General features: G+C 39.5%; 1 protein-coding gene across 1 annotated transcript in view; it reads right to left on the bottom strand.

The window, feature by feature from the left end:
• Nucleotides 1–336: 336 nt before the first annotated feature.
• The window catches only part of nsg2 (neuronal vesicle trafficking associated 2), a 60,061-nt gene continuing 46,852 nt past the window's right edge, over nucleotides 337–13,545 (bottom strand). The window contains exons 3-4 of the mRNA XM_085363947.1: nucleotides 6,096–6,206; nucleotides 337–531 (exon numbers count right to left, since the gene is read on the bottom strand). Of these exons, the coding sequence (XP_085220073.1) occupies nucleotides 337–531; nucleotides 6,096–6,206 (306 nt within the window). The remainder of the gene's footprint in view (nucleotides 532–6,095; nucleotides 6,207–13,545) is intronic.

Below are 13,545 nucleotides of genomic sequence, written 5' to 3'. Positions count from 1 at the left end.
TTTTGAGGAAGGGAGTAAACAAGATAACAAGAGAGCAGACTGCAGGTGGATGTGGGTGTACGTCAGCAGATGATGATAACCTCAACAGAGTAAGAGATCGGATGCCCCTCGATAAGAATGAGCACATAAAAGAGCAGACAAGTTAATCTGAATACAAATGTGCTTGTGGGGTTTAATGTCTGCATGCACGATTTCACTCTATATATGTACTCTTGTGTGAATCTGTCTCTTTTGTCTACAAGTCTAAATATTCACTGACATGTTGTCGGCCTGTGTCTGCATGTACGTCTTCATGTCTGCATGTGTGTCTTTACATCCTTTAACCATTCAGCTAACTCAGTGGCCCTCACCGCCACTCGGGGGTTTGGCGTCGCGCCCTCCTGACCCTCCAGGCAGCCAGGGGGAGACAGAGTGCGAGGTGGTCTGCTTGGCCATGCTGTAGTGGCTGATCACTGTATAGAAACGGCCCCTGGAGTTGGCATCCTGGGCAGCGTAGTAGGCCTCAAGAGAGGCTGGGATACACCGCTTGTGCTGTAGGGGGAACAACAGTGAGGTTGGTGTGATTTAGCAGGAGAGTAACATGCTAATTAAAAACTCTACTGAATCATTTACAGAGTTAAAGCAATGAAACCTGAAGGAAAACATTAAAATCCCAACTTCAATTACAATCCAGGCAAAATGTGTTTATACCACATTTATTAAGTTTTTACACTGATTGTATACTTAGCATTGGCCACATCAGAAATATTCAAAGATAACACTACATCAAGGAAAAACAGGTACGGTGCTGCTACTGTACTATAATCACTTGTGCTCCAGTTCTGACAGAGACTAGAAACAGAGATGTCCCATATTAGCTTCTAGCATATTAGCGTTAAATCCTTCTGCTCACAAGCAAAGGTTTTAAATAACCAGGTCCAGTAAAGACCTCATAGTCCCATTTTATCCTAATAGCACATTCTAAACGAGCTGACAGCTCTGCCTCCCAATCTAAAAGTGGACCCGACTCCCAGTTTGGGTCTGGGAGACAGCTCTGCTTTTAAGACAAGACTTAAAGCTTTCCTCTTTCCTCTTAAAGCTTATAGCTAGTTGTTTAACTCTGGTTTTCTCTCAGAGTGTGTATCTTTTGTCCCAGAAGCTTGGAAAGAAAAGCATCTGGACTTCTTTAAGTTACTTGAAGCCGTTTCACCTCTCATCTGAGAAGCTTTTTCAGTTCTAAGGGAAATTGGTGGAGAGTCCCAGATTTTAAGCCCTATGGGAGGGTCCCCAAGTGGGTCATGGACCTCCTATTGATCCTCTACCTAATCACACTAACCAAGGTGTGAAAATGGGTATGGGACAGAGAAGACAGGTGGTTTGAAAGAGGAGTGAAAGCAGCCATCTATGTCCACTGTGAACGACCCTCCTTGAACAGAGGCGGTGGTTTACAACACCAACTGTCTGCCATCTAAAATCCAGTTTTGAGATCCCTTTCCAGACGCCTTAACGCCCACTCACACCCTGGGCCAATTGACCTCAGGAAATCACATGATAGGGTGGGGCTCAATGAGTTCAGCCGAAAATTTGGCTGATTGTGACCTACACCCGTTTTCACACCTTGGCTTGACACTCTTGGGGACAATCCCATAGGGTTTAAAATCTGGGACTCTTCACCAGTTGCTCTTAGAACTGAAGAAGCTTCTTGGATGAGATGTGAAATGTCTTCAAGCAACTTAAAGAAATCCAGACACTTTTCTTTCCAAGCCCCTTAGACAATATACACAACTTTCTCCCCACAAATTTTAAGTATACTCTTCTCTATTTGTACTAAGTTTGTGCAGAAGAGACAGAAAAAAAGATTAATAATATTGCCACAACATAAATCTTCTGGTGGCATTTGACATAATACAATCAGGGTCTTATGAAAGGATGAGAAACCCACTGTAATATATAATAAGAACAAGGTAATTATCTCATGTTTTCTAATACTTTTTGTTAGAACACTGAACACACACAGTAATATTGTCTCTTATTAGGTAAGTCACAGTGAAATTGTGTGTACTCTGTCACATTAATGATTTTTTAGTTACCACATTACCTCATTGAAATACCTTATTTATTAAGCAGTTACCTTTTTACATTTTCTATGTAAATAACTGTATGTTTGCTCTGTTATCTGATGGTGTAGCCGACCAGCTACAGCTTTCATTATACATTGTAAAATGTCAATAAAAGGCTTCTATTTCTGATTCTAATATTAGTTGTAATAAGGAGGTAAAGTCAGAAGACACAAGAAGACGCCTAAAGCTCTGCATAAGATTTATAGGTCAGTGTGCTCCAGTGTGTACCCATTTAAAGCCTCACATAGTTGTGCTGTGTGTGGCACACTGTGTGAGCAGGCGTGTCTTTCTATTGACACCTTTCCACCTTGTGAATGTGGATGTGACACTGCTAATAATACCTCAGCAGACTGCAGTCAGAGCCCCTGCAGAGGTTGTGGGCCTCAAACTAGATTTATTCCACCTTAAAGACTACATCTGTCTAGAGACACAGACTTGCAAGGTGACCTCTTACAAGGTAGAGTAAAACTTATAAGTAGAGGGCAGTAGAAATCAGCAGAAAAGAGGCTGTCTGTATCCATACACTGTAAAACCTAAAACAGACTGTTGCATAAGGACATCAGTGTGAAACATTTTCTTTTACGACCTCAGCCGTAATGATCAGGAGTCAGTCATAATGTGGTAATTACCATAAAATATTCAGCATGTCTGATTTTTCTAATTTTCATCTAATTGTCAACCAAGCTATTAACATATGATAGAGGACTAAATTAAGTGTCTTTTTGGCTTCTGTGTCAAAGAATAAAAGCAGAAAATTACACCGGTCATAACAAAATCATTGACGCCATTGATGGATTATTGCCTGTCAGATAAGCCTCATCAGCCTCTTCGGTTAACATGAACTCAGAAATGAATAAAAGTAGGGCAGAAGTTTTTTTTCTTCACCCAGGGGAGACTGCGCTCACCTCTATTTCCTGATTTAGATAGGTGGGACGTTAGAGAAGAGCGGACAGGATTCTGCAGTTTATATGGCAGAGCAAATATTTGCCAACACGAATGGCCAATGACAGAGAAATTTATTGTGAAATTTTAGAAAAATACTTGGATGCTCCAGTTTCTCCTGCTGTCAGGGGAGGAACAACAGAAAAACAAAAAAAGGAATGGAAAGAAAATCTCATTATGGTGACATGTCGTAGCTGGACCTTAAAATATTCTTCACAGCTCATGCCTTCTTCAGGATGTAGCACGAATGAGCTGAAGGGGATGTATGTACAGGAGAGGCATGAGCACGCGAGCATATAATCAAACAACAGCTGCTCCACCTCCAAAACAATTTGATCCTATGAGCCTATTGATTTTGCACACGCTGAGATATCTTTCAGTTACACAGATGCTCAAAAACAACAGCAACGACCAAACAAAGAGGAAAAAATGATAAATGAGAACCACACATGTGACACCGCAGAGTATTGAACATTTTGGTGTTAAAGAACAGCACATATATTGATTTAAACAACAGTAACACACAAAGACGACATAAACCACACAATCATCACAAAAATAACTAAAATCTCTTCCTTAAAGACCTGGATCCATAGCTTACCATTGCTAAATCCAAAATGTTTTACAGTGTTAATGTGTGATGCATTAACATCATCACACATTTTTATGTTCTCACTCCTCAAACAAGCACATCAACTTTCTCCACTTGGCTATCTTTGCACATTAAAAAAAAAGCTTTCACACATCAATAAACCAGAAAATCTTTGCTGAGGGCTCACAGTTTCTTTTAATGGGGGCTTAAAATCAATATACCTCATGGATAGCTGAGTGTTTAAGAAGATTTTGTGCTGATGAGAGATTTGGAAAAGCAGGTTCAAGAAATAACATCCAGATTTTGTACCTATGAGCATAAACCGAGGCTGCAATAGCTAGGATGTGTTTAGAAAGCAATGTGCAACTAAAAATACTCACGTCTCAGTTCGATTAAGCAAATCATTTAATTGAACCCTATCTGATAACCCTGGGTGGTCTGAGGTTAAATATATCATTACTCCTTTGCCTGAGCAAACCATCTACTGTGAGGCTTCTCACCAGGTCCTGTAAAGGTCCCGTGTGACAGTAATTCTGTGGTCTTTACACTGACTCCCTGTAAAGTTTGGGGCTCAGTGTGAGACTTTGGTAATCACTTTCAGAGCGCTTCATGGTCAGACGCTTCCCCTAGTGAACTTCTCCATCCACGCGTAACTAATAAGCCTCTGAGGTCAGCTAATCAGTGCATTTGGTGGTACCTCGATCTAGGTCAAGGACAAACTCAGACGGCGCTTTTTGGTTTGTGGCTCCCAAGTTGTAGAACTCGATTTAATTCGACTTCAGCTCTGTGGACACTGTCTACACCTTTAAAAAGAAGCTTATGACCCACCTATGCAGGATTGCTTCTATCTACTTTTATCCATTCATAGCATTTTAATTGTTGTTTATATTGCCACACACTTTGCAACATTTATTCTTGAAAAGTGCTACATAAACAAACGTCACTTACTTAAATCTTTCCCAATCCACCCATGACTACACTCAGTAATGCACCATCCATAGGAGACAAGCTTTTAAGCAGTACACACCAGGATCCAAACAAAGAACGTGGCTAAACAAAAAGGCTTTGGAAACCTTGTGAGAATTTCACTTAGAGCAAGACATCTGCTACTGAAGAAAACACAGCAGAGCTTCATCATTTGTGTGTTACCTACTATTTACATCTGGATGCGTCTTTGTGGACTAAAAGAAAATTAAGCGACTGTATGTGAGGTGATGGGAGACACTTTGGACCCAAATCTTAAGAAGGACATAGATTATAGGCCTGTTCTTACTGTCAAGTGGCTCCCATGCTGTTCTTTATTACTAAAAGGTTTAATTTTCTGTATGCTTAAGACTTGAAGACCATGCTTTGAACACTGCAAGTATTTTTTTTTCTTAGTGCATGCATAATTAATAGGAGTGAATGTCTAAACAATGGAAGAGTTTTGGAGGTATGCTGATGTGCCTTACTAATTAACTGAACACAGAGGTGGGAAGTACCGAAGTACAAATACTTCTATATTTTACTTAGGTAGAGTTTTCAGGTACCTCTGACTGAGCACGTGCTGCATATTTTGATCAGTGTATTCTTATGACAATGCACTGCAGCAAAAAGATGTCAATATAATACAAATTTAATCGAATTATGGTTAAAATCTCGCTCTTTATTGATTGATTAAACATCAGATCATTTTGTACATCCCACTTGACATCCTGTGAGCATGACTTCCAGTTCAAAGCCTAAATTCAAGGGGTTTAACAAACATATTGCATTAACTATTTAGAAATTAGTTCAGAAACTCAAAAGTATTTAGATAATATGATACAGGGATTGTTTTGGGGGGTTTTTTTTATACAAGGACTCATTTACCTGTAGTAGGCTAAAACCTGATATTAGGTTATCCAAAATATTACAATATTCACAGAGGAATGAATGGGCAGTTTGAAGAAGTGCACCTCGATAGGCATGATAAACCAAATGACATTATATTATGTGGGGCTTTTACTTGACTCTGTGTCTCCTTTTGAGACCAACCAGATTAATTCAGACAAGTGCTATAGAAGTAGTGAAAAACCACAGTGCTATTGAGATTATTCATCTCTTCTTGACATGATCCTATTTAAGATGTGACAGATGTGTTTCCACTTGATATATTACCTGGAAATCTCCAAGACAGGAAAATATCTACTGTAGAATACTGATAACCCTCAAATATGTTGTTTTGGAGAAAAGGAAGAAGGTAGTCCAAGTATTCACAAAAGGCATGAAGGTGCAAAAATTAAGATAGACATATTAATAAAAAAAATGCTAAGAAATGGCTCAATAATAATAAGTTATCGTGTGCTGCAGGCTTGCTCAGCACTGAAGAGGCTAATCTACAACCCACATTCCAGCACAAACCAGCTACTGTGTTAAACACCTCTCCTAATAAATGTGCTGCTGAGCAATAAAATGAAACACTGGCCGTTTATGGGTATTACCTTATAAATGAATCCATCTGGGCAGGCGTGGTCGTAGGTGAAGGCTTTATAAACCACCAGGAACACAATGCAGGCAAGGAAGGCCAAGGCCAGGATGATCAGAATCGTCACCTGCAGGGAGGACAAACACTGGTCAGAGCAATAATGGACGATTGTAGTTTTCGTGAGGCAGGTTTAGGGTTAGACAGCGAGAAAGATTGAGCGTGTGCACCAGTGCGTGTCTACATGTGTGTGTGTAGTCATGACAAATGGTAAGATGTTGTTGACTGAGGTCAAAAGCTCCTCAAGGCAAGGTGTTCCTGTTGAAATGTGTGATGAATGACTCAAGTGGTGACACTATTAAAAAGTACCTTGTTTCCACGGTGACAATGCTGCAAAGATAAGACATTAAGTGAGCGAGGTAAATCACTGTTCTGTTTACCTTTGTTCAGGTATATATGTGTGTTTCTCTGATACAGTACATGCATATTTTGCACCAACACCTTTGTCACTAAAAGGTCTCTTTTTTTTTTCTTTCAAAAACTCAGTTTGAATCAAAGCTCTTTTCTGTTCAAGCATCCCAGTAAGCTGTGACAGGTGTGACAGCGAGCCTCCACATACCATCCCTGGCCTGTCGTGCTACATATCCATCTAGATCGCTTTGGTGTGAATTACCCACCTTCGAAGACCTTGCTGTAGAAATGTCTGCCCTCTCTTGGTTGTAATGAAACTGGCACTTGGTTTATAAACCCACAATCCATGCTGAGAGCAATTTCATGTGGGAACTATTTCTAACAAACTACACCCACCAGTTGTATCAGTGCATAGCAAAAAGCGAATATCTACCCACGGCGAGAGGCTGTGTTCATGACAGGATGTAAATATTAGTGACCACACACTGCAGAACTACAGTATAATGTTAGTGAGCTGGATGCTTGTTTTACTTGGCAGTCAACCCACAACAGGGTAATTTAGATGGGTAAACAGTGTTACAGATAAAAGGAAAAGCAGGTAAAATTGATTTGGGGATAATGACCCCTTCAATTTTTGTCATCATCTGAATTCATTGTCTTTTTCCTGTCTTCCTCCATCCACCCCCAGTTGGGGGTAGAAGATTTAGATTTGTTCTGTTTGTGCATGATGTATTGTATATGTTGTTTTAGACTGCTGTATGTGAAGCAAATTAGCCCACAATGATATGGCATTAAATTGGTCCTGAAAGATACGTATCTATGAATTCTTATTTCATAGATCGAACAAGGTGCTGGAAACATTCCTAACAGGCCTGACGGCATCACGCAGTTGCTGTACAACCCTTATACAAATTGTGTATTTCACCAAAAAGGTGGCCTCTGGTGACTGTGAAAAACATTTGATTACAGTGAACTATTGCTATGTTCAAGAAACTATTCTAAGTTAGTTTAAGACATCAGAAGATGGGTACACTGTGGTCATAAAGGACTGTACATTGTCAGAAACAACACTCAGGTAGGCTGTGGCATTTCACCCTCTATCACCCAGGACTTACACTTAGTATAAGTAATTTTGGCTGTAAAACTATTTTAAAAATCTAATCTTTTAGGAACCATTTGAATGTTTTCCTCAGCCCAGAATAGTTGAGGAGTTACGGTAATGTGAAGTGCACATGGTAAAATCTAGGCAGAGCTGATTTTTCCGTCTGTGTTCAGACGGCAGAACCTAATGAATGCTTTATGCTACTGTGATACATCAAAAATCCCTGTAAAGCTCGTCTTTTCTTCTTTCTGAAGCCATTTTAATTTAATCTGTAACACAAACAGTAAAAGAATGACAGTTAGTTAAAGAGCACCTGTAAAAAGAGCCAGGGTTAAACAATGCTTAGCTGGTACTAAAGGGCCCAAAGTGTGCCAAGAAAACCTCCTCCATGCCATTACATCACCACTAGCAGCCTGAATTGCTTAACAGGGCAGGATGGATCCATGCTTTCATGTTCTTTACACCAGATTTTCCATTTTTCTAAAGTAGAACAGTATTGTTTTTTTCTGTTTGCTTGTTTTGTTTTTATCCATGGAGATATGCTGCAGTCACTCTGTTGTTAAAAATGCTATCGATTGGTTTTTGGACGTCTTGTCTGTGAGTCATCCATGTGAATCAATCAGAACCCTTCCTGCCACCAAACCTGCGCTAATTGTCAGCGCACTTGAGTTAGTGAATTTGCCCACCATTTAATTTCTGAAATTCTCCAGCTGCTCACTGCCAAAAGCAGAAGAAAGAAAAGTGCCCTTCATTTTTCACTGTAAATAACAGGGTGCACAAAAGAGAATTATAAATTGCATATTCTTGATCTCAATGAAATATAATTTAAAAGAAAAGAAATGAAACAAAGCATAATGTTTGGGTCAGTTTCAATAACAAGGGCCAATGAAATGTTATCAGCCTGGACAAGCACTTGTATGGAATCAAAAACATTATGCAGTGTGAAAAATGCCCAAATATCAGCCCAAAGCAGAGCTAATCGAAAATGATGGAAGTAATGCATTTATTTCTGCATGCTGATGCAAATGTGTAGTTTGATGTGTGAAATATTCATTTCCCTGGCAGGCTAGACAATGTTGTAGTAAAGTAGATTAACATATAAAAGGATTTGTTTCCTCCTACTTTCTACTTGACACCCTGATTGGGTGCTTCTGAGTGAACATTTAATTAGAATTATGCAAATGGAGTACAAAGGATAGCTGTAGGTAAGTGTGAGCTGAATGAACATAGCTGTATCTCCTAAAAAAAAAAGAAAAACGTTAATATTAAAAGTCAGAGTTATCCCAGGGAGTCAGCTGAAATATGGACTCTTCCATAATGGATGAACGTATCTAATTTTCTCTTTTCATTTCTAGACCAATGTTAAAGCCCGATTTACTGCTGTGTATACAATCTGTCACAGCGAGATGTCAGCGCAATTACGCGCGGTTGTAATCATCAGTCTCCATCAGCGTTATGCGGGTGAACAGTGACACGCAAGCTAAGTGACTGTTTACTTGGTGTCAACCGGGGGACACGACTCTCAGCCTCGGTTGCTGCTGACACTTTTTGTAAATTACATCTCCCGCACTGCTAAACGTGAAAAGAATGCGCTGAAAGTCATAGCTAACTCGTATTTAGGGAGCAGCGGCAGACGTGGAGTGACTGACGAAGGACCCACCCCCTTTTTTTGAAGTCCTGAATAGCGATGCACATGAAACGGGCTTATTAAGAAGAAGGATTACTGTAAAGCTCCTCATATCATGAAGAAAGCAATGTGAGTTGCTCATGCATGTGGGCTTTAAAACTTAAAAACTCTGAAGCATGAAAAGAAGGCTGGAGTCTGAAGAGATCTGCACTTCTGTGTGCTGCTAAAAATGGAGGGAATTTAAAGAGTCTTCATCCACGCGCTGGAACCGTTTGTCTGAAATAGTCATTTAGGGGATTATTTACTAAATGACACTTTTAAAATTAGGTCGTGACATATTACATACGTAAAACAGATTAACGGGATTAACCCTTGCACCGAGTGTGTAGCGTTGATGTTTATGTTCAGTCTCTCTCTGATGTTAATTGTTGTTGGAGTGATGACTCAAGCAGGAATTTAGCCCACCCTCGGTGACAGAAATGATCGCCCTAAAATCCCTGTTGATGCAGCTGCTGTGGCCATGTGGTGTGCAAATCCATTAAAAATCTATCCTGACCTTTCTCCATTATTCATAATCTGGCTGAACTCTGCAGTAAACCTTAGAAGGTTCAGCTGAGGGAAGTCGACTCCCTCCATGCATGTAATGGCTTCAAACTTCTATTTACTGTCTTACTGTAATATTTCGCTGCTATAGGATGACACTACTGTACTCATGTATCTGATCTGAGCGTAACAAAATGCGCATTTATGGAACAGAACAAGCTACACCAGAACATAACAGAGCAGAGAAAGGCTTTTTTTGATTTGATCACTACAAAACTATAATTATTCTAGCAAGGCACCCACATCAGCGTCATCCCATTTTCTTCTCAGTATACTCAATGTGACTGTTTTGTCACTAGCACTTCAGTATGTGTCATACTACACTACTATCACCACCAACACAACCACCATCCCGTTTGCTGTGCAACACAGATAACAGACAAACGCTTGTTTGTCTTGGATGCAGGTAGAGGCGCAGCATGTTGTTGCGCTTTGAATAAAGAACAGCGTGTCTTTAACAAGGATTGGCTTCATGAGCAGAGGCTGGGTGGCTACAGGTAACCGTGCCTGCTGGGGCTTTAATCACTTCACCTAATCAAACTGTCTGCATTTAAAACCACACAAAGCAAAATAAATAAATAAAAATAGATTTGACAAGCATCACAGGCTTCCTGTGGATCCACACTGTTTGCTCACATGAAAGCCTAATAAGAACTCATGAGTAAAGTAAGTACAACAACGTTGAGAAAAACAAACAAAACAAAAAAAAAAAAAAAAAAAAAAAAGTTGCTGTAGACTTACCTGACGGACTTTCGTAATTGAAATCTCCACCACAGAGTTGCTCTATTAGACTGAGATCTGGTGACTGTGGAGGCCATTTGAGTACATTGAACTCATGTCATGCTCATCACCCAGTTTGAGATGACTTTTTTCATGTTTATTAGCATTTGCAACTTACATGTTTAAATAAAGATTTAATTTGTTCATTCAAAATCAAATCAAACGAATGAAGTCAGAAACTATGGAACTACTCAGCGAAGGCTATCGGCATCATCTTCTTGGTAAATCTATTTCAAAAATACTGACGGCCTGTGATAGTTATTTTAAAATCCTATAGGTGATTTTCAGAAAATTTGACCTCTGACCTTGACAAAGTCACTGAGATTTCAACTCATCGCCTCGTTCTTCTGGGGTTACTGTGTTCACAAACTTGGGTGCCTGCCCACCTGTCATCCCAGTTGGGTGACGACAATACCTCATCAGCCTTTATGGCAGAGGGGTAAAAACGTTATTATAAAGAATAAACTAGAATGTAGTTTAAGACCATCCACTTGAGATAGTTTCCTCAATCTGTTGACCTGTTTGGCATTTTTGCTCAAAATGGCCTGCAGGTCATTTTTCTTTCAATCAGGCTTAAAGATATTTATATTTATATATCTATAATCTTGTACTTCCCTATCTGCCTTTTATTCTTCTCTACAACAGGCAGCTGTCGACAGTTGTGAATTTCAGAGAAAGACAAAAAACAAAGCAGATTATAAAAGATCCATTAGGATTGTTCCTCTGCTCCCCGGCTTTCTCATCACTGACTGCAGATTACACATCTACAGTTTACCTGTTGTTTACCACATCTTTCATAACACACACACACACACACACCACATGCTTATTTTCTCAAACTCCCTTTGGATTGTAGAAAATAATTGATTGCGAGTGAGATATTTTCCACAAAATACATTTCTCTTTTATTATTTATGGCTGCACGGTGCATCACAAGTTCAAAGGCAGTGAGTTTTCTAAATAGATGTGCTTCTTCACAGTGTGTTTTCCCACCATTTGACATATGATTTCTCTCCTTTTTTTTTTTTTTTTTTCCCGACGCCGTGCTAGGTTAAAATGCAACACACCACCCACACTCTCTGCTGTAAGTTGACAGGCCATATGGGGGGAGCAGACACCTCCTCACATTCGAGGAACAGAGGAGAATATGTAAGTGCGCGTCTAAGCAGGAGAGAAAAGAAAGGTGGGTGTGTGACAGGAGAGAGAAACGGCGCTGATAAAACAGATAACTAAGTGACAGAGGGAGCAAAGCGAGAAATAAAGAAAGAGATGACAAAGGCAATAAAGAAGCAGGCAAAAGGCAGACAGCGAATGACAGAGATCCAGGGGCAGATGGAGAATCTTGTTCCCTGTTTTGGTAGCAGGTGGCAGGGACAGACAGACACACAGAGAGGCAGGCGGGAGGGCAGCAAACGCAATGGGATATCAGTTGTTGCATCGATCAATACAGTGCTGAAGAAAGCATGAATAACTGCTTTTCATTCATCTTCCTATTACCCCTCTGACATCTTCTCAAGAGCAGCACAAAGGAAGCTCAATCTCTTAAATTTTCAACTATTATTTTCCGTTCAGCAGTGAGCTGAATGAATCTGCGCTCGCACGGGCATGTGGCGCTACAAGCATTAAAAACAGCCACGCTATCGAATGAGGACTGTTCGAATGCTAAAAAGTTTCACCTTAGCTGTAATATCTCAAACGCCCCAAGGGAAATTTTGTTGATTAATGAGATTAATTATGTTGTTGACAGGCTGAGTTAGTGCAGAGTGAAAGCCTCCCCTACAAAAATAAATTTTTTTTAAAAAAAAGCTTAAATGTCACTGGTCAGCGGCAAATGCCAGTATGTCAATCAGACTCAACATCCAAAAATAAAGGATGTGGGGAAGGACCCTTTAAAAGTCTGACTATAAACTTGAGCAGTGCTTTTTATCCATCGTAACGCAGCCCGTGGGTTAAATTCTGAAACTACATCACTAGAAAGAAATCAGACGAGGCAAAAAAAGAGCAATTAGACGACTTAAATGTCAAATATAAATATCCATGAAAGTTTCCAGATCAAAATCCTCTTTGAAACTCGGCTTGCTCTTCCTATTTGATGTGGTGTTCTTGTCACACATGCGGCACAACTAATAGGATTTAAGTACAGGTAGTCTTTGTCCAAATCCTTCTAGACTTGAAGTTTTATCACCTCGGTGACTAAAAGTTTATTACAAAGCTAAAATCACAATGCAAATCTTTACAGAATTTTCAGATTAAATCCAGAATCATCGGAACTTTAGTAACATTTTGTTTATGAGTAAGGTCAGAACAAGTGCGACTGGAACTGGACTTCTAACACTGACTCGTGGCAACAAAGTGGAAAAGAAAAACGGTATTTTTGCAATGAGGGCTGAATTTTTGTTGTTTATTGATCATGCTCCGTTGATAAGTAAGTACGTTAAGAATGTAAAAATACACAATTTAGCAAAGCTAATCTTTTATTTTTATATTTTTTCATATATTAACATTTCAGCCGTCTTTGGAAACATACGATCCAATCCAGCCTAAAGATATAAGAGCAGAGATGAACATGTGCCTAATCCAGAATAAAACCCTCACCTATATGTCACATGCACAATGCTTTAAGCCATGGATCAGCTAGCTACATATAATTTTAAATTAAATATTCTCTTATCCTCTTAAGGCAGTTCAGTAAGGCAGAAACTAATGAAATGTGTGAACGGATACCTTTTAAGGCATTTGGTTGGAAGCTATCACTGATAACTGAAAGATCACAGGTTGGACCCTCATGCAAAATACACCACTCAAACATACTCTTTCACTGTATGCGATATAAATGTGGACATGGCCATTATTACAATGATGACAGAAAATTACCGGAATACTTTGTCACTTCAAGGATGGTAGGTGATGTGGTTAAAATCATTGAAAAAGAAAAAATAGGAGCGG

This window comes from Diplotaxodon limnothrissa, linkage group LG10, assembly GCF_057381915.1.
Source record: "Diplotaxodon limnothrissa isolate DT_005_m linkage group LG10, D_limnothrissa_male_GT1.1, whole genome shotgun sequence".
Lineage (NCBI taxonomy): Eukaryota > Metazoa > Chordata > Actinopteri > Cichliformes > Cichlidae > Diplotaxodon > Diplotaxodon limnothrissa.
This window is presented reverse-complemented; position numbering and strand designations above follow the sequence as displayed.